Source organism: Schistocerca piceifrons, chromosome 6 (genome assembly GCF_021461385.2).
Source record: "Schistocerca piceifrons isolate TAMUIC-IGC-003096 chromosome 6, iqSchPice1.1, whole genome shotgun sequence".
In the NCBI taxonomy this organism is placed as follows: domain Eukaryota; kingdom Metazoa; phylum Arthropoda; class Insecta; order Orthoptera; family Acrididae; genus Schistocerca; species Schistocerca piceifrons.
Window position 1 is genome coordinate 93,409,557 of NC_060143.1, and position 27,947 is coordinate 93,437,503.

The 27,947-nt window shown below is 39.2% G+C and overlaps 1 protein-coding gene and 1 non-coding gene across 2 annotated transcripts in view; one reads left to right on the forward strand and one right to left on the reverse strand.

Moving 5' to 3' along the window:
- The first annotated feature begins 6,150 nt into the window (after window positions 1–6,150).
- Trnat-ugu lies at window positions 6,151–6,225 on the forward strand. Its single transcript has one exon. It is a non-coding gene; the product is annotated as a tRNA-Thr (tRNA).
- A 2,322-nt stretch (window positions 6,226–8,547) lies between these two features.
- Window positions 8,548–27,947, reverse strand: part of LOC124803162 — a 243,351-nt gene continuing 223,951 nt past the window's right edge. The window contains exons 14-16 of the mRNA XM_047264343.1: window positions 22,560–22,810; window positions 13,489–13,633; window positions 8,548–8,633 (exon numbers count right to left, since the gene is read on the reverse strand). Of these exons, the coding sequence (XP_047120299.1) occupies window positions 8,548–8,633; window positions 13,489–13,633; window positions 22,560–22,810 (482 nt within the window). The remainder of the gene's footprint in view (window positions 8,634–13,488; window positions 13,634–22,559; window positions 22,811–27,947) is intronic.

A 27,947-nucleotide genomic window follows, 5' to 3' on the forward strand; every position in this document is an offset into this window, starting at 1 on the left:
TATTTAACAAACATTTTCAGAGCATTGCTGGTGAATTAAATAAAAATTTAGTTTCTACAGGGAATCATATAACTTTCCTGGCAAATGCCTTTCTGTGACTGATGTCTGAAATGCTCCTCTGTGATACAGACAAGGGGGAGATTGAGTCAATAATTAAATCACTGAAGACTAAGGACTCTCATGGTTATGACTGAGTGCCTAGCAGAATATTAAAGTACTGTGCCACACATGTTAGACCTGTATTTAGCCATATTTGTAATTTTTCCTTTAGGAATGGTCAGTTTCCTGATCGATTAAAGTACTCGGTAGTAAAGCCAGTTTATAAAAAGGGAGAAAGGGCTAATGTAGATAATTTTAGACCTATTTCTATGCCATCAGTGTTTGCTAAAGTTATGCTATCAAACGTACAGTTTGGCTTTGAAGTCGTTTAGCAACTGAAAATGCTATGTTCTCTTTTCTCTGTGAGGTACTGGATGGGTTAAACAAAAGGTTTCAAACATTAGGCATATTTTATGCTTTAACTAAGGTGCTTGATTGTGTTGATCACAAAATGTTGCTCTAGAAGTTGGACCATTACGTAATACGGGGAGCAGCTCACAAATGATTCACCTCTTACCTTAGTAACAGACGGCAAAAGGTCATTATTCAAAATGTTGAGAATGGCTGTGAGGTGGGATCTGAGTGGGTGGTGCCCCAGAGATCAGTGTTGGGGCAACTCCTGTTCCTTATTTACATAAATAATGTGCCCTCTAGTATTATGAGTAACTCTAAAATATTTCTGTTTGCTGATGACACTAGCTTGGTAGTAAAGGATGATGTGTGCAACATTGGCTCGGTTTCAAATAGTGCAATTCGTGACCTAGGTTCATGGCTTGTAGAAAATAAACTAATGCTAAATCACAGTAAGACTCAGTTTTTACAGTTTCTAACACATAATTCAACAAAACCTGACATTTTAATTTCATGGAATGGGCATATGATTAGGGAAACTGAACAGTTCAAATTTCTAGGTGTTCAGATAGATAGTAAACTGTCATGGAAAGCCCACATTCAGGATCTTGTTCAAAGATTTAATGCTGCCATTTTTACTATTCGAACTGTATCTGGAGTGAGTGATCATTCGACACGAAAATTAGTCTACTTTTCTTATTTTCATTGGCTTATGTTGTATGGTATTATATTTTGGGATAACTCTTCCTATTCTAAAAGGATATTTTTGGCTCAGAAATGGGCGGTTTAGGCAATAAGTTCACGAATCTCTTGTTGACCCCTTTTCACGAGTCTGGGTATTTTGACATCGGCTTCTCAATATATATATTCCTTACTGTCCTTTCTTGTAAACAATATTAGCTTATTCCCAGGAATAAGCAGCTTTCACTCAGTTAATACTCAGCAGAAATCAAACTTGCATTTGGATTAGACTTCATTAACTCTTGTGCAGAAAGGTGTGCAGTAGCTGCAGCCATTTTCAATAAGTTACTACTCGAATTCAAAAATCTTAGCAGTAATCCACGTACTTCCAAATCGAAACTGAAGAGTTTCCTCACAGGTCACTCCTTCTATTCTGTTGAGGAGTTCCTTGAAAAATTAAGCTGATTCTTGCTGTATTGTTGATTGTGTTTCCTTAAACTTATGGACTGACTTTTTTGGGTTCATAAAGATTTTATTTTTATCTGTTATTATTTTTATGTTGTAATTTCATGTACTGATACGTTCCATGACCTTGGGAGATTTGCTCCTCAATTTGGTCCTATGGAACTTGAGGCGCAAATAAAATAAATAAACCCCTATGCCACTCCCACTCTCAACCCCTCGACACAGGAGTCCTATCCCAGTGGAAGACCCAGGTGCAAGACCTGCCCAATCTACACACTCAGCACATCTTACTCTAGCCCTATTACCAGCTTATCCTATCCCATCAGATGCAGGAACACCTGTGAAAGCAGCCATGTCATATACCAGCCATGCTACTATCATTGCACAGTATTTTATGCAGGCATGACCATCATAGCTATGCACCCGAATTAATGGCCCTCGCTACACTGTGGCGAACAACAAAGTTGAACATTTAGTGGCAGAACACATCAATGAGCAGAACACAGTGGAGTTCAATGCCTGCTTCACAACGTATGTAACCTGAGTCCTGTCCTCCAACACAAGGTATTCTAATCTACACGGATGGAAGTTATCCTTGCAACAGATACTTTTTCCCCCATAATCCTCCTCATCTCAACCTCAGCTAATTTACAGTTCCCACAGCCTCCACCCAACAGCTTTCCCTCCCTCTCTCCTGTCAGTCCTCCCCCTCCCCCCCCCCCCCCCCCCCCCCAAATTCATGTCAGGTTCAACACCCACCACACCTCACCATTTCCTGTACCTGTGTGTCACTTCACTGATGCACCTGCCACCACTTCCTCCCACATTCACACCTTACAGATTCTGCCCCCCCCCCCCCCAAGGCCCCAGAGCTCCAGCTACCTGTCCTCAGGCCCCCCCCCCCCCCTCCTGCTCGCTGTCTCTTTCTCTCTGCACCACCTGACAGTCCAGCCAGCACTATGTAGGTGCTCATTTTCTTGCGGTTTGTGTGTGTGTGTGTGTGTGTGTGTGTGTGAGAGAGAGAGAGAGAGAGAGAGAGAGAGAGAGAGAGAGAGATTGGGTAACTGATTCCCCTAAATTAGGTTCTTAATACACAATATAGTGCAACAAACTCTATCCCTTAGAGTAAACTGCGATTAGGGCTAAATTTTGTATCTATTATTGTCAATATTGAGAATGAGAGCATTATACTTGCTGTAACCATTTTCCCTGAACACAAGCCTCATATGCAGAAATTCAGACTGTAGACCAGGATGGCCACGGTGTGCCACACTTCATGCTGGCTCTGTGTGCGGGCCAAGGCTCAGCCTGTCATGGCTTTGTTCGTTCCTTCTCAGAAGTATCAGGTATAGCGCGAGATTTCACTTAGTATGCAATGTGGCACAACTCTCTTCAGTTCAGCAGAATTGTGGTGTTAGTCTTGTTTACCCTTCACTATTTGTTCATGTTATGAAGGATGTTCACAGGTCCAGTGGACGTTTGAACAGAAAGAGGCAGTCTCGTGATCTGTCCTCACGAGCCTTTAGAAATTATCAGGAACGACAGAAGAGAGGGGTGAGAATTCTCAATATATATATTATGCCGTTGCATAAGCAACAGGGACTGCAAATTAGCCATAAAATGATATTACAATACTATGCAGAAACAATTTAAAGATTTAACTGACAGTGAAGCAGCAAAAAATTACAACTACTGACAGACTGTGTGACGAAGCAAGCTGGGATAATTTTAATTGCCCTCTTGTTTTGTCATCTGCCTCCTTAAAATTCATTTTTTTCATTTTGATTTAATTAACATTAACATATGTGAGTATAATCTGTATTTTCATAAAAGAGAAAAGTTGGCCCTTAGTTTTAAAGAATATAACACCAGATCTAATTTTGTGTTTAGTTTTATGTATGAAACTGATTTTCTAATTTATTTGGACTATTACCAGTTAGTATCTTTCATTACAGGGTGAAATCAGTAATTGTTTCGTAACTTAAATTCTAATGTTGATATATAAACAAGTATAAATTCTGTAATAATTATAAACATTTTGAAGACAAAGTACTAGTAATTTTAAAGTATCTATTTAGCTCTATTCCAAAACATGTTAGCAAAACCAGCCCTTCATTAATTCCAAAGTAATTAACAGTTTTGTCAAAAGTATTGTTTGTGTAACGATATTTGTTAATTATATCTAAAAACACAGGTGATGTGACTTACCGAACGAAAGTGCTGGTAGGTCGATAGACACACAAACATACACACGAAATTCAAGCTTTCGCAACAAACTGTTGCCTCATCAGGAAAGAGGGAAGGAGAGGGAAAGACGAAAGGATGTCGGTTTTAAGGGAGAGGGTAAGGAGTCATTCCAATCCCGGGAGCGGAAAGACTTACCTTAGGGGGAAAAAAGGACAGTTATACACTCGCACACACACACACATATCCATCCGCACATACACAGACATAAGCAGACTGCTTGTGTCTGTGTATGTGCAGATGGATATGTGTGTGTGTGCAAGTGTATACCTGTCCTTTTTTCCCCCTAAGGTAAGTCTTGATATGTGTGTGTGTGCAAGTGTATACCTGTCCTTTTTTCCCCCTAAGGTAAGTCTTTCCGCTCCCGGGATTGGAATGACTCCTTACCCTCTCCCTTAAAACCCACATCCTTTCGTCTTTCCCTCTCCTTCCCTCTTTCCTGATGAGGCAACAGTTTGTTGCGAAAGCTTGAATTTCGTGTGTATGTTTGTGTTTGTTTGTGTGTCTATCGACCTGCCAGCACTTTCGTTCAGTAAGTCACATCATCTGTGTTTTTAGATATATTTTTCCCACGTGGAATGTTTCCCTCTATTATATTCATATATTTGTTAATTTCATGATTTAAACAAATAATTTGGTATAACCCTCGTAGTAGAAGAAACTGCTAAAAATAACCAATTTTTCAATATTTTCAGTTAATTTCATGAAGTAAGTTTTAATTGTAATTTCTGTAAATTTAACTTTAAACAATGTGTAGTTTCAGCACCTATTACTGTGATGCTATATAAGGGTCCGATTTTTGGTCAGGAGAGAGTCAGTCCATGGCTGAGTTTCAGACGAGGAACCTGTGTTGGTTAGAACAACAACAATGATTGACTTAACAGTGAAATAAGTGTTACACCAATAGGCCGTGTGTAAAAACAATGATAGTGACTGTTTCCATATGTACCTGATTATTCTTCAAGAACTGTGAAACTTTGTGGTTAGGTTTTACTGCTCGTGGATGTTCAACAAGAAACTACTGTAGCAGTATGTGGAGTTTCATCTGCAAACTATTAATGAGGCCTATGGAGCTTAAACAATAGTGCACTGGCCATACACATATAACTGTGTATCATTAGGGTGGGGAGGTGAACAGTGAAATTAAAGTACTGTGAAACACAACTGTGCACCTGTCAGCTACATCATTTAAAGTAATCAGTGTCAGAATCCACAACCCATTTTTCAGCCAGTGTAGCAATGCAATACGTAGACACCAAGGACAATCAACAAACGAAGAAAATAAAAAGCAGGTTGAACTGTCACAACTGGATTCACTTTTCTGTACATCAAGATGCACTTTGTGCTCAATTTGCAAGGATGGAGCATGTGAAGAAATTGTTGGTACGAATAGTAAAACTTCTGAAGTCACAAGCATTATTTCACTGTCAGCTGCAACAGTTTTTGTTGTTGGGTTGTTTGGAGGAAGAGACCAAACATCGAGTCATCGGTCTCATTGGATTAGGGAAGAGTGGGGGAAGGAAGTCGGCCGTGCCCTTTCAGAGGAACCATCCCGGCATTTGCCTGTAGCGATTTAGGGAAATCAGGGAAAAACTTAAATCAGGATGGCCGGATGCGAGACTGAACTGTCGTCCTCCCAAATGTGAGTCCAGTGTGCTAACCACTGCGCCACCTCGCTCGGTGCAACAGTTTTTAATGGAATTGAACAAAGAGAATGGAGACTTCATATGTTACTGCAAAGTATGTTACTTAAATGAAGGAACGTGCTTAGAACAAGTTTTCGATTTAAAAATTGCTATTATTGAATTTATAAAGGGAAAAGGAGAGCAGGAACAAAAATTAGAACATCTGAAATGAATTTCAGACTTGATATTTTTAATTGGACTTGACAGCACACTGCCAAGAGTAAGACACTGCAAGGTGAGAAAAAACTTATTTGTAATTTTATGGGGATGCATTTACAAAGAAATCCACATTGTAGAAGGTAAAAATTCTGGCCAATACATTACAGTTCCCTAAACTCACTTGTGTTAAAGAAAGCATGAGGTTTGAAGAATTCATTGTGGACATGAAAGAATCACAAGGATAGTTTTCTAAATGGTTTGAGAACATTGCCAATTTTACATCTGTCTTTTTATCTGTTTTCAAGTCTGTTTTTTATCTGTTTTGCAGTTAGAAGTGTCCCTGTGCATGTGCAGATGTAACTGATTGATATGCAATGTAATTCCCATTTTAAACACACATGTTGGGAATGTGGATCTCGCGGGGAGCGTGCAAGGGATAAGTCCCTGCAGACGCACTATCCTCTGTGCCCGCGGTGGCTCAGATGGATAGAGCGTCTGCCATGTAAGCAGGAGATCCCGGGTTCGAGTCCCGGTCGGGGCACACATTTTCAACACGTCCCCAATGAAGTGTATCTACGCCTGCTTGCAGCTAGGGTGTCTATTTAATTATCATTACATTCTTTTATGTTAAAACTGTGCAGGACACCTCCATTGGCTTCCTCAGATAGAGTTTCCACATCTCCCTAATGAGACTGTAAAATCACTATAAAATTTCAATCAGTGTGTGTGTGTGTGTGTGTGTGTGTGTGTGTGTGTGTGTGTGTGTGAAAGATCTTTTTCGATTATCAAACTAAATAAGTAATGATAACGAGACAACAAGAGTGTGAAAATCTGTGAAATTGCCTGCACCTTTCTGTAATGCTGACAGTTTGTACCAGATAATAATTATATTATGTCTTCAACATGCCAAAATAATTAAACAATACTGAAAATTTGTTTTGTTTGTGATCTATGTGGTTGAGAATAGTGAAATATGAAACCAAGTTGTATGCAGTGAGAGAACACTGCCATTTAAAGGTGGCACATCTGCATTTTCCCCCTTCCCCCTCCTCACACCCAGACAGTTTTCCATGGTGACAGAGGAAATGTGCAGATGTGTAGAACGCTACAGCACTCATGCCATGGCGGGGCTCTCGAGGTGAATTCTCAATCAACTTTGCTGTAGATGGTCATCATCTGAAATCACTTTAGTTATGTACCAATACATTCGAGTCTGCTTTTTTGTGTACAGGATGGAGAAATCTATTTTCACTCACAAACTGGTTGGTGTAGGCCAGTTTCCTAAATGCTAAATGACCAAGGTGGCCATCTGCCTTCTGCTCAACTAACTTATCGAAGCTTGTCATTCCTCTCCATTTTGATGGTTTGGTCACTCAGTGTATAGGGGACTAACCTATACTGGCCACTATCTGAATGCAAACCGTTTTCACCATACTGTGCAGAGAAAAAGCAACCTTGGACACATTGCCACACATAGCTACAATGATTCTGATTATCGTTGTCTACAGTCTGAACTTCAGAATTTGACTCTCATGTTCAGGGAAAATAGCTACAGCAAGATAGACACTACTGTTTGGTGCCACCAATGAAGAATGCTAAGTAACTCAGTGAGGTTAAGCTGGCAGCATTCTTTTCATTCTGTGACATGACAACCAGTACAACAGGTTGCATGCTCCACATATATGGATATTACAGCTGTTCTAACCTGCCTCCAACATCTGAGATATGCAATGCCTTATTAAGGGCGACTTAAGTCATCAAGCAATCGATGTATGTGGCGTCCTCTGTGAATGTGGCAGAATGTACAGAGGCCTCGTAACTCAAACGAACGCTGTGTGTTGCACTGATCAAATGCACCACTTTAGACAAAAGAGCTCCAGCAGTCTTCCACAGATGAATATTGCCTAGGGAACATACATAAACACAATTTGAACAAATGAGGGCCTCGGCACATTTGCTTTCATAAGAGAATCTTTTTATGAAGATGTAACCTGATATTAAATTGAATTGCAATAATTTTAACCAGGATAATGTGTACATATTAAATCGGATCGCAGGTGGTGTTTAGACTTGACGCTTTCAGAGACGTGGAGTGGCAGGTCCCAATGTAGCACTAGCTCCTCATACCATCTGACATTACTCGTTCCCACAGCACAGCTGCCAAAAGCTGCCTAGCTCGCATTCCTAGATGTGTATCATTTTGGCCCGATGGGAGATAGCTGCAAAAAGTTTGAGTATTTTATTCAACATGATACAGCTTGAAAACCATGAATATTTTATTCACATTATTGCTAACTGACCTCATAACAATATATAAAATAAACGAAAGGCAACCACTAACTTACAGGTAGCTGATTTGTGGCCCACTGAAACATGAAGAGTAAAACACACATATCCACGAAGACAACCAAATGCACATGCCTGTGGCCATGGTGAAATTTCATGATAAGCTACACAGTGCCATATAGTTTAGTTGACAAATGAAGCTGTGACCTGAGAAGAGGTTACTGACCACGTAGTGAAGTGCCAGTTACCTTTCAAAAGCTTCGAAGATGATAAACCATATGCATTGACTACTGTACATTACCTCCTATACTGTTGCATGCGTGTCATATCTTCCTGAGAATTCCAACTGTAAGATGACTGATCAATTGATTTTTTTATTATTTATACAAACAAATAAAAACTACACAGTCATGGGCACAGTCAGCAAAAAGGAAAAAGTGAAAACTACCCTCCTCTAGCCAGGAGTTGACAATGACCATAGTGCCACATCAGTCAGATCGCTGGCATTGGTAGCTGTGGGATAGACAGCATATTCAACACAAAGTGTTCCGAATGGTGCCAACATGTAATCAGTCAGTTAACTTTTCATGTGCTGCCATTCACCAACAATTGCTGCCACCAGAAATGGAGACAAAACAACTCCAATATCTGATGTTGCCCTGGCTGAATGAGAAGTTTTGATTAGCCTTGAAAATTTTGGAACACCTGCACAACCACTACATAAATGTGGATAAATGCTGCTCCTTGTTGAATTCCAGCCATTCTGTGTCCAGTTTTTATCACTATCCAATCTATCATGAATGTGTACACTGTAAATTATGTATTAACTGTGGTTCGCAGTCTTAAATATTCTTGGTAATAGTTTTATATAGAATCATGGATACATTTTTAAATGGACATAAGTCAGCACTAGTCGACAGTGAAGCATAAAAAGTGCACGGAAGAGCATGATTATGAAGGTGAAACCAAGAAAATATTCTCAAGAATACTTAAATTTTCAGTTTACCAGCATTGAAGTAAATAAGGAGAAAGACCCCTGTACATCATCTGCTCAAAACTTTTGAAACCAGAGAGTGAGAAACCTATTCAACTTAAATGACGCTTGGAAAAGCTTCACAATGAGTACACTAACAAACCCCAAATAATCATCGAACTGAAATCAAAACCATTTGGAAGGCTTTATTTATTTATTTATTTATTTATTAAGGAAAAAAGAGTTTTGTCTGTAATGAAAGTGATTTATTTGCCTCTTACAATTTTTCATATAAAATAGCCAGGTGCAAAAAGTCTCACATCAATGGTAAAAAGCCTGTTTTGTCAACTGCAATCAAGACCGTAGAAACTATGTTTGGAGATAACTTCACCAAACAACAGTAGTCCATACCTCTACTAAATGGTACTGTTGCCCATATATGATACAGCTGAAGATGTACAGCTTCAGCTTTTCAGGACGTTGCATGACAAACTGTTTTCAATTCAGCTCGATGAATGAACAGATAGCAATAAATCAAACAATGGAAAATACAGGATGGAATGTAACAATATTATGAGCAGGAAAATTGCTACTCACCATATACAGGAGATGCTGAGTCGCAGATAGGCAAAACAAAAAGAGTGTTTTTGTTGTCTCAGCATCTCTGCTATATGGTGAGTAGCAACTTTCCTTCTCATAATATTGTCAGATAGCAATAAAGACACTTATTGCCTTTGTCAGATTTTGTGATGGTATGTCAGCTGTACAGGAACTACATTTCTGTAAACCAATGGAACTGAAAGCAACAGCAATCACATCATTCACTATCTTCAATGATTTTCTAAACTAGGCAAACACAGAATGGAAAAATTGCATCAGAACAGGTACCAAGAAGCACATTCAATGTATGGAATATTCCACAGTATACAAACACTTGTAAAGCAAAAATTTCTACAGTGTGTCTGGACCGGTCTGAAAACATTGCATGCGCTGACAGTTGCAGCTGTAGTACATGATATAAATACAAAAGCCCTAAAATCAAGATTTTTTTCTGCACTTTGTACAGACATGGGTGAAATACATTGAGTGTTATTATTTTATTGTGATGCAAGATGGTTATCATGTGGGAAATTTTTTCTATGTCTTTACAAATTATGAAATGAAATCACCGCGTTTCTAGAAGAGGAAAACTGATCGGAAGCCAAGAAGTTTTGAGACAGTTTATTTGTGATGAAACTGAGCTACTTGGTCAACATATTTGAGGAAATAAATACCTGGAATCATCAACTCCAAGTAGCAAACACACATATTTGTAGAAAATTAGAATTGTGGAGCCGAAATTTAAACCATAAAAAATCTGAAAATGTCTGCCAATAAAAACTGTTTTTGTAGCCATTGAAAAATCATTTAAACATGGTGGGGAAAAAAAATTAAAATGTATTTTCCTGCTGATGAAAAATTGGTAGCAAGTTACAAGTAGGTTATGAATCCATTTCAAACTACTCCCGAAGATATCTCAACTGTTAAAAAAGAAACATTCATAGACTTTATGGGAAGTGACAAAATCGGACGACAGTTTTGTAACAAATCGTATTTGAATTTTGGACACAGATGGATGACGAGTTTTCTGCACTGAAAACACAAGCACTTTGTATACAATTACCATTTGAACATCCTACTTTCGCAAAACTGGATTTTATGCATGAGCTGCTTTGAAGACAAAATATAGATCTCAATTAACCTAAAAAACAAACTCAAGACTGTCTATTTCTAATATTAAAACCTGCTCTGCAAATTTTTGTTCTGCAAGGCAGACCCAAGTGAGTCACCAATAATTACTAAAGTTGTTTTTTAATTTAGTTCTGAAACGTTGATTATTAAATGATTTGTGCGGTACTGATGAAGTTTTATGTATAAGTGCATTACATCAGTGTAAAAGTAAATTGTAGTATTTCATTGTGTCAAAAAGTATTTTGCTTTGCTTTCCTTTCAGAAAATTAATCAACATTTTAATTCTTTTTTCCAACAAGCTTGTGCCCCACTCTAGTGTTATTGCAGCCCCTACAGAGGCATGTCCTACAGGTTGAGGCTGGCTGCTTCACATGTATATATGTATATATGTATGTACAGACTATTTTCAAGCAAATAATGTTGGGACATGAAATAACATGTCCAAGTTTTCCCCTGCTACTCTTTCTAACAATAATTGAACTTACAATTATGGGCTGGGTTTGACTTCAGATAAGTATAAGGAAATGGGTAGATTGCTCACCATAAAGATGACACATTGCATTATAGTAAACATGCACAATGAAAAGCCTGTTACACATTTGGGTTCTGGCCAAAGTCTTCTTTAGAAAAGAAAACACACACACACACACACACACACACACACACACACACACACACACACACATATATTCACACACGCAAGCATACCTCACGCACATATGATTGCCACCTCCCACAGATCAGACAGGAATGCAACTGTCATGTAGAACGGAAGCATCAAAGTATCAATCTGGAGGGGACAAGGAAGGTATAGCAGGATACAGCTGGGGGGAGAGAAGAACACTGTCTGGGAAACAGTGCAGGGAGTAGACTGCCAACAGGCATAGCAGCAGGCTACTGTAGGGAAGGGATGAGTGGGTCGAGGGGGACGGGAGGAGGGGGGGGGGGGGGAGGGGGGAAAAAGGACAGAGGAAGTGGAAACTGTTGGGTGGAGGGTGTGAGGACAGTAAGTTACTGTACGTTGAGACTGGAGTAATTTCGGGAATGTAGTATGCGTTGTGAGGACAACTCCCACCTGTACAGTTCAGAAAAGCTGGTGGTGGAGGGGAGGATCCAGGTGTCCCAGGTAGTGAAGCAGCCATTGAAATCACACTAGTCATGTTCAGCTGCATGTTGTACCACAGAGTGGTCTACTCTGCTCCCAGTCACCGTTTGGCAGTGGCCATTCATCCTGGTGGACAGTTGGTTGGCAGTAATACAAATATAAAAAGCTATGCAGTGATTGCAGCAGAGCTGGTAAATGACATGGCTGCTTTCACAGGTAGCCTGGCTTCTGATGGGGTAGGCTAAGCCTGTGACGGGACGAGAGTAGGAAGTGCTGGGTGGGTGGCCTGAGCAGGTCTTGCACCTAGGTCTTTGACAAGGCTATGATCCCTGTGGCAAACAGTTCAGACTGGGAGTGGCGTAGCAATGGACTAGGATGTTGTGGAGGTTGTGCGAGTGGCAGAACACCAGTTTAGGAGGGGTGGGAAGGATTATGGTTAGGAATCCATTATTTCAGGATATGATGATACATTATCAAAGCTCCAAAGGAGACCTGTTCCAGATCAGGGAGGTATTGGGTGACAAAGAGGGCACTCCTTTGCAGCAGCTTCCTGGGCACAGTTGGAGGATTTGGGTTGTCTGGGGAAAGGGCACGGGAAATCTTTATGCGAACTAGGTCTGGGGGATAGTGCCTGTCTCTGAAGTCCTCGGTAAGACCTTCAGTATACTGGGTGGGGGAGTTCCTGTCCCTGTAAATATGCTGTCCCCTGGAAGGGCTGATAGCTGTCAAAATGCACGTACTCAATGGTGGTTGGTGGGTTTAATGTGGGCAGAGGTGTAGATGGAGCCATCAGAGAGGAGGATGTCAATGTCCAGGAAGGTGGCATGCTGGGTTGAGGAGGACCAGCTGAAGCAGATGGGACAGAAGGTGTTGAGGTTGTGGAGGAATGAGGGAGGAGGACTAAGTGAAGTGGACGGGAGAGAAGATGTTGAAGTCTCTTGGACCTTAGTGCAGATCTAGAAGATATCATCAATGAACCTGAACCAAGTTAGGAGTTTGGGATTTTGGGAGGCTATGAAGGTATCCTCTAGATTGCCCAAAAACAGGTCGGCATAGAAGGCTGCACTGCCCACTCTGCTTCATTTATTAACTTGTCACCTGTGCCCTTTTCATTTGTGCTAGTGAAGAGCTTCACTTTCATATTACACAACCACAAACATGTCTTACACCGTCATTTTAGTTACAGATCATTATCTAATAATGCTACTAAAAAGGTTTTACTAGCAAGAGGTAGATGACAAAAATAGTTGGCAGAAATGCTAGCCTTAGATAAAAAGGAATCATTCAGTCATTGACCAACAGGGAGCGAAGGGTTGGAAGAAATGAGACTACTCAGGAGCTACATTTGAAAAGGTGTCTACTATCAATATCAAAGAAAATAGACGATAATGGGATTTGAGGAAATGAACAATGTAATATAAATAGCAAATGAGAACTGAACACATAAATAGATGGAAGGCAGTCAATAATATGTCAGAGATTTGAATAGAGAGACTGAAAATGAAAGAAAGGGCGAGGCAAATCTGAGCAGTAACTGAAAAATTAAAAGATGGAGCAAATAGTGGAAAGACGGCAGTGAAGATAGAGCAAATAGTGGAGAGGCAGCAGCGACGTTTGAAAAGACAAGAGAAGCTACGAAAATAACAAATACTCATTTTGCAATAGGCATCTACAAGCTATGTGATAATCTATGTGCAATGTTGCCATACCTGCAATACTCTTTACATGTGTCAGAAAATTGGGTACAAACTTCAGTGGCCCACGGGTAACTATCTGCTGAGCTGTCGACACTGTCGTCTGGTTCACAAGTGGCTGGGACCTTGGCTTTGAGCAATGCTGTGTTCTGTTGACACACTGAAATGACATGTCAATATGATGAGTTATATAATTTACCTGAAAGTTGTTTCCAATAAAGGGAAGATACACTTTAATTATTAATGTATACCTATTATTCTGAGCATCTGCATAACAACAACAATAGTCCACTATACTGCAAAGCTTATGCAAAATTTCCTGTGAAAGCATTTACTATGAGAACATGTTAATGAAGAACATTTTGACCAAGTATTCCTCAAGCATTGTCAAATGGTAACTGACTTTTGTACAGTTGCTGGCCTCATCCCTGTACATCCACTGTACCAGCTGTGACATCACTGGTCCTCAGTCCAATGCCATTTTATTCACTGTTCTCATCCTGCATCTGCAATGTCTACTTTAAACTCATGATCATCAAGTTTCATTACATACTCAACTGCAAATGACTGTCATTATTCAGAAAATATAGTGTAACTGAATAGATAAAAAAATCTACTCACAAAGTGGCAGCTGGAGAAAACATGTACAAAGGTATTGGAATTTGCAAGCTTTGGGAGCCATTGGCTCCTTCTTTTGGTGGAAGGGTTGAAGGTAAATGAAGAGCGGTAAAGGAAAATGACTGACAACCTTTAGGAAGTGGAGAAAGTTTGGAAAAGTTATCCAGAACCCTCAGTCAGGGGAGACATAACTGGAAGGGATGAGAAGGAAAGTCTGATTGTTGGGAACTGTACCAAACGAGATTTGAAAACCTGAGGGCTTAAAGGTGGAAGATAGGGTAATATTCAAGGCAGAGATTAGTGAGAAAACATTGTTGTAATGCCAGTTCCTACCTGTGAAGTTCTGAGGGAAGGGAACTGGTGCTACACTATATCCTTTGTTCTCACCACACACCTGGCCTTAATTTATGTTAATGTCTTCGGTTTCAAATTTTCTTCTCAGTAACTATTCCTTTCTTCACCCCCTTTTGGTTTTGTACATCTTTTATTTTTTTGACACATTTATTTCCCCCCACCCAACCTCTACCACATACAATGCACTTAGCTTTCCACTCTTATTAACTCATTTTGTTAGTAATCTCTGTCTTGTCTAGCACCCTATCTTCCATCTTTCAGCTCTTAGGTTTTCAAATCTCATCTGGTGCATTCCCCAATCAATCAACCTATGCTTCTCATTATATCCAGTAAGTCTCACCTGAACTGGGGTTCTGGGCAACTTTTCCTCATTTCCTAAATCTCACCATTCCTTTTCCTTCACCCCTCTTCTTTCCCTTCAACCCACCCACCAGAAGAAGAAGCCACTGACCCTGAAATCATGCAAACTTCAATATCATTATACGTGTTTTCTTCTGCTGCCACTTGGTGAGTATATGTTTTTATCCATCAATTATATTATACTTCAAAAATTGATTATTTTCATTTATGCCTTAGTTCAGTACATCATTAGATTTTTTTATCTCTATAGCTTCTTTTTTTACACTATCCCAAAAACATTTAGCCATCTTGACGATCATCAAATGCAATTTTTTGCCCATTTTCTGAAGCACATTCAGCTTTTACTGATTTCTCTGAATAGCACAGTAGCAGACTCCTGTCACGTTCAGCCTGGTGTCATTCTATCTCGCGCACAGTCTGCTTGATGTAACACTGTGCACACTCACATTGTATTTTGTAAATGACAGGAACTCTGAGGTCTATAATATCTTTCACAGGCCACATGAATTTGCATAATTTGTCTGTAGGCCTAAAAACTCACTTGATGTTCTGTCTATTCTGGAGCCTTTAATATTCCCTGTCGCTTAACCACTGAATGACTGAATGGCAATAAATACAATTTTTTTATTTCTCAGTGTGCCAATGTTTCACTTGCAGATACATCGTGAAATTGTTTGATATATTTGATGGTTATTGTCGAAATTCCCACAGAAGACTCGTAGATTGTTCACTTCCTGTGGTTTATTTCTGGCATCAGAGGCAGTTTCTGCTTGATGAATCAAGCTCCTTACAACAGTCCATAGCTGGATCGTATGTTGGGGTTACTGGTTAAGAGCTTGTAGATATTGAATCACGTAACTGGGTTTCTTGTACACACTTTGGCTGAGACACCCATTGGGTTTTTGGCAGATGAGGACATCAAAGAAGGATCATGAAACACCCCCATTTTGTCCTTTATTGGGTTTTGTGTGATTACCGAAGATGCAAACAATTAATTTTTATAATTATATGACCGTGTACTTAATGGATGAAAGGCTATCGGTTTTTCTGCTGTGGTTTCGGGGGTATTTCAACTGAGTGCAGCTGTTCAGAGAAAGAATAGTTAATGATTGAAAGTTTGTCTATTATTAAAGACCATAAAGGTTGCGATGTACAAACTGATACGTATTTTCTACTAATACACAAATTCTGAGGCAGTTGCTACCTTCACCTTACACGTCTAATTACGGTTATATCTTTTATTGGTTGCTGAATTTAAGTACTTCGTCACACGCAATGATGATGGTTAACATTCACAACAATCCTCACTGCAATCCATGGTTACTGCTGGCCGACACAGTTGGCGCGAAACATGTAATTCAGCACTTATCACTTTTGGTTTAATATCAGTCGCAAATCGGTATCAATGAGGGTCAACCCCACGACGATCAGGGGGACGCGCTCATTTGTCATACTCCAGTGAATTTACCGTTTACTAGTCATTCGACCATCATTCTTGCCCGTCTCTCCAGTACTACTGCTCACTCGACACTAGTCTCACTGCCTCCTGCAGTGCTCGATAATCGACTCCTGTCTGCTAGTGACCTGGGTGTCTGATACTAGCATCTATGTTCGTGGGATCACGGATCCCTTACAAGGCACTGTATTTTTATCATGAATTTGATGTGGTATAGATGCTACTGAGGAACTGCATGGACTCTTCAAATTTTGATGTTGGCCTGGTTGTACACTAAAAGTGTCATCAACATACCAGCAAAACATACTTTGTTTCACAGGAGCTGTGTTGAGGGTGTGGTGGTATCCGGTGGTACCCTCAAAGTTTTAAATGAATAGTTTTGTTATGGTCAGATCTAACTGGCTTCCCATGACAGTAAACAATATTTATCATCAAGAAAGCTAAGAGTTTCTGAGAGAACATAATCAAAGAAAATACAGAGATCAAAATATCTAACAACACTCTCAAAGAAGGTGGTGCCATGCAGGAGAGTATAGCTTGGGACCTGACTCTTCCAAGATTATGATTAGAATTACTTGATAGTTGGAGGTGTCAGACTGTTCACCATTGCCAAACTGTCACAATAACTGTCAGTTCACTATCAATTCCTTGCCTGGCTTTTTTTTCTTTTTGTGATTGGATCCCAAATCTTGGATCTGGCCCTTTTATTTTGCATTTAACCACACATGATAAAGACACCCAAAACAACACACAAAAAATGATGGTAACAAAATAATGCGCATTCCGTACATACCACTAGCCAAAGAGTACTGGATTCTTTCACACAAGATGCAATTCGGATTCACATATTCAATTATCATTATCACAGAGATTGGCTTACAGTAGGTACACCTGATGTGACATGGCATGAAAGCGAACTTTTTCTACACAGTGAATGATCGTTGCAACTGGTTCTAGATATAAATAAATATTATAACAATATAATCCGCAGGTCTTCCGTAGTGCAGAAGGAAAGTTACATTTAGAGACTCAGACGACTGTGTGTACAAATCCCATCAGGTGGGGAAATATTTTTATTTTTAAATCTTCATCAAAATGACTGTGATTATTATTATTTTCAATTAATTGGTCTCAATATAATTTTTTATTTTTAATCTTTTGTCACATCATTTTTATCATCATACTGACTTTTTTATTTGGTCCTCTTATCACTCTTTTTTCATCTGGAATCTGCCTGTCTCGCCTATAATCTGTAAATGAGTCCCAACCTGGACTGCTCATCATTTGGTATAAAGTCAGCTTGTGTACCAAAAGCAAGGTGTTACAGTTCACTTTTAGCACTGAAACTGAATTTTTTCTGTCTTGGGTTTGTTCATACTGTCAGCATTAATTGCCATGAGCAAAGAGAGTGTGATTAACAGCTCTGCCGCAGGTTGCTGACTGCCATTTTCTTATATACATTGCACATTAAAAGGTTGTGGTTAGGTTAGGATAAAAGTGTAAGTTCAGGGCTACAAAATGCGTTATATGCCACAGTTCTGTCATTGGTCATTTAAAATCAGCTGTGGACAGAGCATCTAGCACTCAACCCCATACCTGATGGCAGCAGCTCCCTCCGTGTTACATGAACAACATTTCAGCACTTCGGAATTGATCCACCATATTTGTGTGTCGTCTTTAACACTTAGGCGCCGATGCCCGTAAAAATACGGGCGTGTGCGACCTGCCCATAAGTCTGGCGCCCGTAATTTTATGGGCGCGTCTTCTCGTTCTTCCGCTTCTTTCCTTTGTGTGTTCTCACGATTCCCGCTTGTCTGGGAGGCGCTGCATGGACTGTAGTTCGAGTATTGGTCACTAGATAGTGCAGGCATGCTGTGGAAGGGTGTGCTTCCCTTTTTATTTGTCGGGTTTTGTAAGCAGCGATTTTGCCCCACGTGGTCTCAGTAGCGTCGACATGGCAAAGCGTGGCTTGACGGACGAAGAAATTGCTCGCGAGTTATATTGTGATTTAGAAGAAATTGACATTGATTTGTCAGAGGAAGATATTGTAGATGACTCTGATGATGTGGACTATGTTCAAGAAGAAGTTTCTGGCAGTTCAGGTAAAGAATTCTGACAACAAAACATCTATAATTTTTGTTCAGATTTTCACTGAAAAAACTCTCAGTACGTAATTATGATTTTATTTGCAAATACTACTCTTCTGATAGACTCAGAAGAGGAGAGCAGGTGTCCAAGCACTTCAGCAGCAAGTAATCCCGTCGATATTGTGCCTGAAGAACGAGCGAGACTAACGGCGAGGGGTAAGCCGAGACGTGCGCGCCACACCGATTCTGAGGAAGGTTGGACGACTACTGATCGTGCATCAGAAATCGATCTATTCTCAGGACAATTTGGAATATGCAATGTTGTCAGTTTAGACCAGAATAGTGCACCTCTAGAATTTTTTTCATATTTCCTGACAGATAGTATGATGAAATATATAAAGGAACAAACTAATCTGTATGCTCAACAATGCATCAGGAAATTACGAAGCACAAATTCCCTTTCACCCACCTGCTCATTATCAAAGTGGAAAGGAGTTAAACTTATGGAAATAAGGAAGTTTCTGGCAAAGTGTGGCGAAAAGACAGACGCTACCAGTGTAGTGAATGTAAAGTAGCATTGTACAAAATTCCGCACTTCAAAATTTACCACACAAAGAGCAAAATTGCATCCTAAAATAGTTACAGGAGGTTACTGTAGATGATACATACTGTATAAATCATAATTACAATTTTTGTGTAAAATAAAAAAAAAATTCCTTCTAGAAAATACAGTGAATATACCTTTGACCAATTTTTCCTTTTTTAAAAAACAATGTTATAATAATAACGCTTGTCAAAAGTATGTATTAATTCAAGAGAAATGTATTATATATGGTTTTAAACAAGAAAGTTTAGGTTTTTCAATAAGAGTAATTTTATTGCTATAACTGAAACCTTCCATGAGTTGTAGTAGTTTAAAATACGTTAAAATCAGCCAGTCTTTATGGTAGACATCCGTGCGCAATGGCTCAGGACCCAAAGCGTTAACCGAGCAGTAGCCAATATAGCAACACTGCAATGCCAAGTGGCAGACGTCAACTATCAAGTAATTTTAAATGGACTATACCATGGCACTGGACTGAGGACCAGTGACGTCACAGCTGCTATCACAGAAATATAAAGATGAAACCATTCACCACACGGCAGTCAATTATCATCTGACAAATACTGAGGAATACTCAATCAAAAACAACCACAAGGATGTATAACCATTTGATGCAACTGGAAGCCCAAGGTGATTTTCTTTGGCCACCCTGCTATGAAAATGTGCATTCATCCACCATATGACAGTATTGTATATTGTATATGGCAACAAGCAGAGGAGCATCAGGAGTCAGCTGCTTTATGACTGTGACTGTTCTGCAAATTATTCACAAGTGATGCAGTGGTGTATCCCTGTGACTGGCATACACTCTTAAGGTGTTAGGTTGGTGCATAAGTACATAGTGTTTTTGTTCTACATGCTGGTATTCTGGTTGCTATGGGTTTATATATTGATTGTCATTTTTTATTTGTAGTTCACTGTTGCTATTTGAGTTTACATATTACCATTTTGTCATTTGGAGAGAGAGAGTGGAGCTGTGGACACTAGAAAATGGAGTGCTAAGTGGAGAAATCACAACATTTCCATCATATTCTTCTGTTCGAGTTCAGTATAAAGGTGACAGGAGTGGAGACAGCCAGAAACACTAGCATCATATATGGACTTAAAGCCACTGAATACAGCACAGCAAGAAAATGGTGCCGCCCGGAGTGGCCGAGCGGTTCTAGGCACTACAGTCTGGAACCAGGCGACCGCTATGTTCGCATGTTCGAATCCTACCTCAGGCATCGATGTGTGTGATGTCCTTAGGTTAGTTAGGTTTAAGGAATTCTAAGTTGTAGGGGACTGATGACCTCAGAAGTTAAGTTCCATAGTGCTCAGAGCCATTTGAACCATTTGAAGAAAACGGTTTTCTCATTTTAAGCAAAATCGTTTTGACATTAGTGGCTCTCCACAGTCAGGAAAACCATAGGGGTTTGGAGAAGATTGTCTAAATGCATTAATCCTCAATGATCCAAAACTGTGATGAACTGTGATCATTAGACCACTGTGTGACATTTGCATGCAACTGAGTGTATAGGTACCAAATTTCTATGCCAAAATCACAAAAAAACAGTGGGTGGCAGCATGTGCAGTTCTACTTGTTGCTCGTCAGCAATTGCTTGTGAAGAGCACCAACCATTCCTATACCGTATTGTTACTGGTGGCGAGAAATGGTGTCTTTATGCTAACATAAAGAAACGAAAGGAATGGCTGAGCCCGAGCAAAGCAGAATAAGCCCATAGAAAGACCTGTGCACATCCACAAAAGATAACATTATGCATCTGGTGGAACAGCGAAGGGACTACAAACTGCTACCCTGAGGTGTGACCATCACTACTGCAAGTGTCAACAACTGAGACGCCTTGCAGATGCAATCCAAGAACAATAACCAGGAAGACTGTGTGAAGTGATGCAACTCCACTATAATGCCTCCTCGGATTCTGCAAGACTGACAAAAAGCACTATACAGAAACTGGGTTGGGAAGTCATTCCGCACCCACCTTATTCACCCTATGTCACACCCTCAGATTTTCACCTTTTCTCCTCTCTATTGAACAACCTTCAAGGAACTTCCTTTATGGATGAAAACTTGCTACAAACACAGCTTGACGAGTTCCTCACCTCAAAACTGTGCGATTTCTAGAGTAGGGGAATTGAAAACTTGCTCCAGCATTGGCAGACTGTTGTAAATAGTGAAGGAGAAAATATTGCTGATGACTTAAGTCTCTGTTATGCATATGTGTTATGTTTATTAAACTTGTGGAAAAATACTATGAACTTATCCACCACCCCAATAAGATACAACACTTGCCTTAAGTGCAGCTTTTCTATATTTATGGAGCAGCTGTAAAATGGCTGGAGAAATGTCACTTATACAAATATGTAACACTTAACTCTAGTCAACATCACAACTTATATATCTCACTGCTGATGAGTGAACAAATTTGCCCAATGCTTATTGATATGTTGTGGAACAACCATTAACTGAAACTTATATTCTAACAACTAACTACACTTTCATACTAAGTAGTGTTTCTCATACTTCAGTGTTTGTAATATCTGTACCTATATAATCTTGTCAGCTCTTAACTTCGGCAAACTCTAATAGTGTTTTCCATTATTCATTTTCCTCACTGGTCACACAAAAACTCTCTCCATAAGTACTCTATCATCTCTTTAGAATACCTGTGTGCAATCAACACTTCTCTCTTTGAATAAAAACTCTTTCTCAGTAGTGACTGATAGTTTATGGAATGGTCACTAAATTTTAATTAACATCTCTAAGAAATAAAGTTACATAATTGATATTTTGTTTGTTTTCTGGTACATTTCTGTACACAATGAAATCCCTGTGCCGCAGCAGCACAGCATGCTGCCAGGGGAGACACAAGACAACATGCCACGGCCCGTCTCCACTTTATCGATGGGCTGCGGGCAGCGCTTTACTCCAATTCTCCTGTCAGCATACTACAGTACTGTGGCACAGGGATTTCAATGCTTACCAGGGATGCAGGCATGTACCTGGAAATAAACAAAAAATCAGTTATATAACTTTATTTCTTAGAGATGTTAATCAAGACATATGACTACACATCATGCTACCCACCCCACTTGTGAAATAAAGACTATCTGTGACCAAACAGTCCATATAATTAGCTGTTGCCCATGACTATGATTAGTGAAGGTTTTTCTCCAGCATACACTGTACATCTTATCACTGGCTTCAAAAATAAATTCTACAGTCAATCGTCTTTTTGCCAATATAATTTAAAACACTGTTGCAATTTAGTCCAACTTACCTGTTACTTCATTTTCGTTGTTATTTATTCAACAGCTGCCTTTCATTGTTTGTTATTATTTTTAAAATGATACATTGTTATTCAAACAAAAGAAAGAAATTATCTTGGTTATGGAGAAATCAGAAATGACTTAGCAGATGCATAACAGCTAAATAACACAGCTCTTTCATCATTGTAACATCAAATAATGCATAAATAGTTCAGTAACACATGAAAAAAGCATTTGATCATTAGTAATACTCTGAAATTGATGTATTTCTATAAGTTGATAGTAAACAGTGTACAGTTTAACAATGCATATTACAAAAATATGCTCGTACACTCACCAATGCCAAGTTTCCTTTGGTAAGGGACTCCAAATAGGTGCACATACCAATACGACAGTGCATATACACAACACCCACTTCTACATATTCAGGGCTTGTTTTAAAACTGAAGCTTCCATGCTGCTGCAGTAAGCTGACTGCAGAGTCAACAGGGCACGCATTACGAAGAAGAAACTTCTGTATTTTGCTTTTCGGATCAGAAGAATTTGTCAGCCAACAGTTCTCAGTAACCAGCTGAACTTTGGTCCCACCTGGAAAATAAAGACATGTAGACTGCTTCCAACTTCATTGAAACGTAACAACAAACAAAAGTTTTACACACACACACACACACACACACACACACACACACACACAGACACACACAGAGAGAGAGAGAGAGAGAGAGACCAGGAAGGAGGGGGGTGGATATCAAAGCCCTGAATTATCAATAAATATCTGGGAAAAATTTTGGCAGTTGCCTCTAGGTAAACAGTATACTTGGAAACTGAAACTTTCATGAATGACAGGTCCTGACAGGTGTGAACACTACCAAACTATCAGTTTAATAAGTCATGGTTGCAAATGAATGACATATATTACTTTTAGAAGAATGGAAAAACTGGTAGAAGGCGGACTCAGGGAAAATCAGTTTCTAAAAATGTGCAGGGCAATACTGACACTACAACTTACTTTAGAAGATGGATTAAAAAAGACCAAACTTACATTTGTAGGATTTGTAGACTTAGAGAAAACTTTTGACTATGTTGACTGGAATACTATCTTCGAAATTCTGAAGGTATCTGGGGCAAAATACAGGGAGCAAAAGGTTATTTTATAACTTGTACAGAAACTAGATGGCAGTTATACGAGCTGAGGGGCATGAAAGAGAGGCAATGGTGGAGAAGGGACTGAGACATGGTTCTGTACAGGAAACCAAAGAAGAATTTGGAGAAGGAACTGAAAGTTCTGGAAAAAGAAATAAAAACTTCGAGGTTTGCCGATGACTTATCATTCAATCAGAGGCACGAAGGACTTGGAAGGGCAATTGAACAGAATGGACAGTGTCTTGAAAGGAGCATAAGAGATGAACACCAACAAAATCCAAACAAGGGTAATATTATGTAATTTAATTAAATCAGGAGGTGCTGAGTGAATTCGATAAGGAAATGGGGCACTAACAGTAGCAGATGTGTTTTGTTATTTGAGTAGTAAAATAACTTATGGTGGCCGAAATAGAGAGAATGTAAAATGAACCCGGCGATGGCTAGAAAATTGTTTCTGAAGAGGAGAAGTTTGTTAACATCAAACATAAATTTAAGTGCTAGGAAGTCTTTTCTGGAGATATTTGTCAAGAGTGTAGCCTTGTACAAAAGTGAAACATGGACAATATGCCGTTTGGTAAATAAAATGGAAGCTATTACAATGTGATGCTATAGAAGAATGCCGAAGATTAGATGGGTAGACCATTTATTTCTTTTTGGTTTTCTTTACTTTTTTCTCTATTTACAGCCTGAATAAAGATGGGGATGGGCTATTGCCCTGCTTCACTGCTTTATTATTACTTTCTTTTCGTGTGCTTTGGCTCTTATAACTGAGACTTGGGTTCTTTACAAGTTGAGGCCTGGGTTCTTTACAAGTTGTAGATAACCTTTTGCTACCTGTCTTTTATCCTTTGTCACTTTTCAATTTCAAGGTGTGTATTTCACTCAAGAGTGTCAATTTTTTTAATATCTTACAAATAATACCAATGTTTGCAGCGACAAATTAGTTCAGTAACAATTAGATCTGACAGTGCCTGTATTCCTCTGTACTGTGATTATTACATTCTTCTTGAAGTCTTGAGAGTTTAGTTTTGGCTGGCTTTCCAAAGGATCTCAATAATTCTGATGGGATGACATTTATTCTAGGTGCTTTGTTTCACCTTAGATCTTGCAGTGTTCTGACATATTCTTTTCACAGCATCACCTTCTCATCTCATCTTCATCTACTTCCTCTTGCCTTTCTGCTATACTGACTTAGGGTTTCTTTGCCTTATGCTGTCCTTCTATATATTGTTCCACCTTTCAGCGTTTGCTTAGTAATGGCTTACCACCCGAGCTCTTCATGTTCATGCAGCAAGTTCTCTAATTTCGAAAGTTTTCTTTAATTCTAATTTTCCTATATACAGCATCTATTTTTCTTATAGTCATACACGCTTCTGCAGCTTTGCATTTGCCCTCTAGCTATTCCAACTTTGTTACTTCATACTTCCTGTCAATTTCATTTTTTGTCATCTAATTCCATTCTGCCTCTTTCATTTCCTGCATTTTTATATTTTCTCTGTTCATTAACGAAAATTAATATCTCAACCAAAATAATTATTTTTTGACAATATAAAAATAAATTTATACTTATGCATTTCATGACCAACTGAACTCAAAACTGGTAATTTTACAGCAACAAAAACAGCCTATTTCAACATTAACAACTGTTTTTGCCTATTTTAGTTTTAAAATCCTAAAAGATACCTATTTCTTTAATATAACACTTCCCCCCCCCCCCCCGCCCGCCCCCAAATTATCATAATTGCTTACAAGAATTGAAGGTGGGAGGACATAAGACAATATTTGAAGGGAAAAAAAGTAAAATAAATAAAATAATAATAATAATTTGTAGCTCACAGAATCCTGCCCAACTGTCTACTTCCACAACAATAGATAATTGTAGGCCTTGAACTGACATCGGATTTGAGGGGGGGGGATACATACACAAGGAGAGACTTTAAAGCTGCCTAGCAACTAAAGGAAAAATCCTCATTCTCCCCTTGGTTATACACGGAGGCAATTGTCGAATTTTTGTTATACACCCACCAAACTAAACCAGTACAAAGTGTACCAATGGACATATAATATAAAGTGCAATGTGTTCATTGTTCAAAATCTATTCTAGTTTCAGTACACGAATAGCTCAATGGAAGATAATATCAAAAGCAGCTAATTTTTCTGCAAGATACGACAGATGGAAAAATTATATTGTGCCAAGTATTCAACCAAGAGGTTAGTGGTTATGTTTTGGTGCTACTTAGTTTTTAGTGCTGTTTTGGAACTGCAAATTTCCTCATACCTCTTTTGACACCAGAGCGTTTTTGAAGCACGATATTTTGTAAATACTGTTTAAAATTACACTAAGAGACAACTGTTCACTTTTATTCTAATTTTTTAAGTTGCTGAGTTCAATTTTCATATAAAGGAAAAGTAAGCAATGTGAAAATATCATACCTACAGGACAAAGAATAAATGTTTTTAAAATGATACACCAAGTTCTGATTTTTTTATAGTTTTGAGTTGTAAGAAATATCTATTCAGCGACAGGATAGTTGGAAAACTAAAATTGCCAAATTGTATTTTTTATTTTATTTTATTTTTTTATTTTTTTAAATTTTTTTGGTAAAATTATGTATCACTATCCCTTAACAGCACCAAATACTTTTTATACGCACTTCTATGTAGCATCTTGTTTCAAGTGATAAAAAGTCCCACTTAACTCAGCATGCAGAAGGAGCATTATATAAGGGAAATGTAGAACATTATATAAGGGAAATGTAGAATGGATATCAAAATTGAAGCAAAAGCTTTTAACAAAGACATCTGACGAATCCACCAAAAAGAACCAATTCTGCAGTGACTTGTTTCATGCTATTGTGGCAGCAAACTCTCTTTTCGAAAACTATAAAATTCTATTTTCAAAGGTTTTCTTGAGAACTACTGCCATCAGTCTGTTCCTATAGAGTCAAAATTGTGTAACACATTGCACAGAATCCAATAAGATATTGGTGAGTCTTGCATATGGATTTCTATTGATGAAACCAGTTACAGTCTTGGTCCATACATTTCAAATCTGATTATTGGTAAGCTGGCTCCAGATATGCTCTCCAGGGCTTATTTGATTTGTTCAAAACAACTCTCAAAGACTAACCAGCAAACAACTGCCTATTTTGTCTACAATGGGCTGAAGCTGCTATATCCAAATGGTGTGGACGTAAATGAGGTGCTTCTGGCATTCGCAGGTGCTGCTGCATATATGGTGCAGCATTCCCATTGCTTCAAGCCGGACAGGTCTCCATAGAGGATGCAGACAAAGTGTGTCTCACAATGTCCCGTCTAGTGTCCTGTCCTATCCTATTCTGCTCTGTCCCATCCTATACATTCCATTCATTTCCTTTTCCTCCTTGTGATTGTGTGGCAGCAGACAAAGTCCCCTAATGTGGACAGCGGAAGATCCTTGGAAATCAGGACAACGTTGATGCACATAGGCCTTATTGCGAAGGGATGGATAGCGTTCTGTAGTCGTGGTGAAGACAAGCTATCTAAGGGGTAAGGCCCTGAAATAAAACCTTGGCAGGTGTCCAGGCCATGAGGTGGCAGCCCCACCAGGACACTCGGGGGCTGCCACCTCATGGCCTGGACACCTGCCAAGGTTTTGAGAGAGGCAGGGAGGCTAAGACAAGTTGAAAAAGAGATGGAGAACTATCGACTAGATATATTGGGACTAAGCAAAGTAAGGTGGCCAGAATCTGGGGAATTCCAAACACAAAATGGTGGAGTGTTGCTGTATGCGGGTCAGACAGGTGAGGACGTGATGCACAGGAATGGTGTAGGGCTCTTACTATCTAAAAGCAGCAAGAAGAGCTTACTGGAGTGGAAACCAGTCTCGGAACGGATAATAACCGCACGCTTTAAAACAAATGTGCGATACGTCACTGTAATTCAATGCTATGCACCTACTGAAATAGCTAAAGGATAATTAAAAGATGCATTTTATACAGAGCTTAACGGAGTTCTTAGACAAACAAATTCTAGGGACATAAAAATTTTAATGGGTGACTTGAACGCAAAAGTTGGTTCAGAAAATGAAGGGCTTGAACATATCATGGGCGTGCATGGTATGGGGATCAGGAATGTAAATGGTGAACTGTTGATAGATACATGCGCTGAACATGACCTAGTCACAGGAGGCACATTGTTTCCACATCTTAACTGCCATAAGATAACGTGGGTTTCTCCAGACCACGTTACCAAAAATCAAATAGACCACATAGTCATAAGCCACAAGTTCCGACACTCTCTGTTAGATATCAGAAATAGAAGAGGGGCAGACGTTGGAAGTGACCACTACCTAGTTTTGGTGGAATTCAGACTGAAGATAGTGGCAAATAGAACCAAGCTCAATCATAGGTGCAAGAAAATAGAGGTGGCAAGATTAAAAGACCAACAGATCAAAGAAACATTTGCCCTTGAACTACAAAACAGATTCCAGGTCCTCTCTGAAGAAAACTTTATGGAAGAGGGAATTGAAACATGCTGGCAAAAAATCAAAAACAGTTATTTAGATGTGAGAAAAAAAATCCTAGGATTTAAGGCACATCAA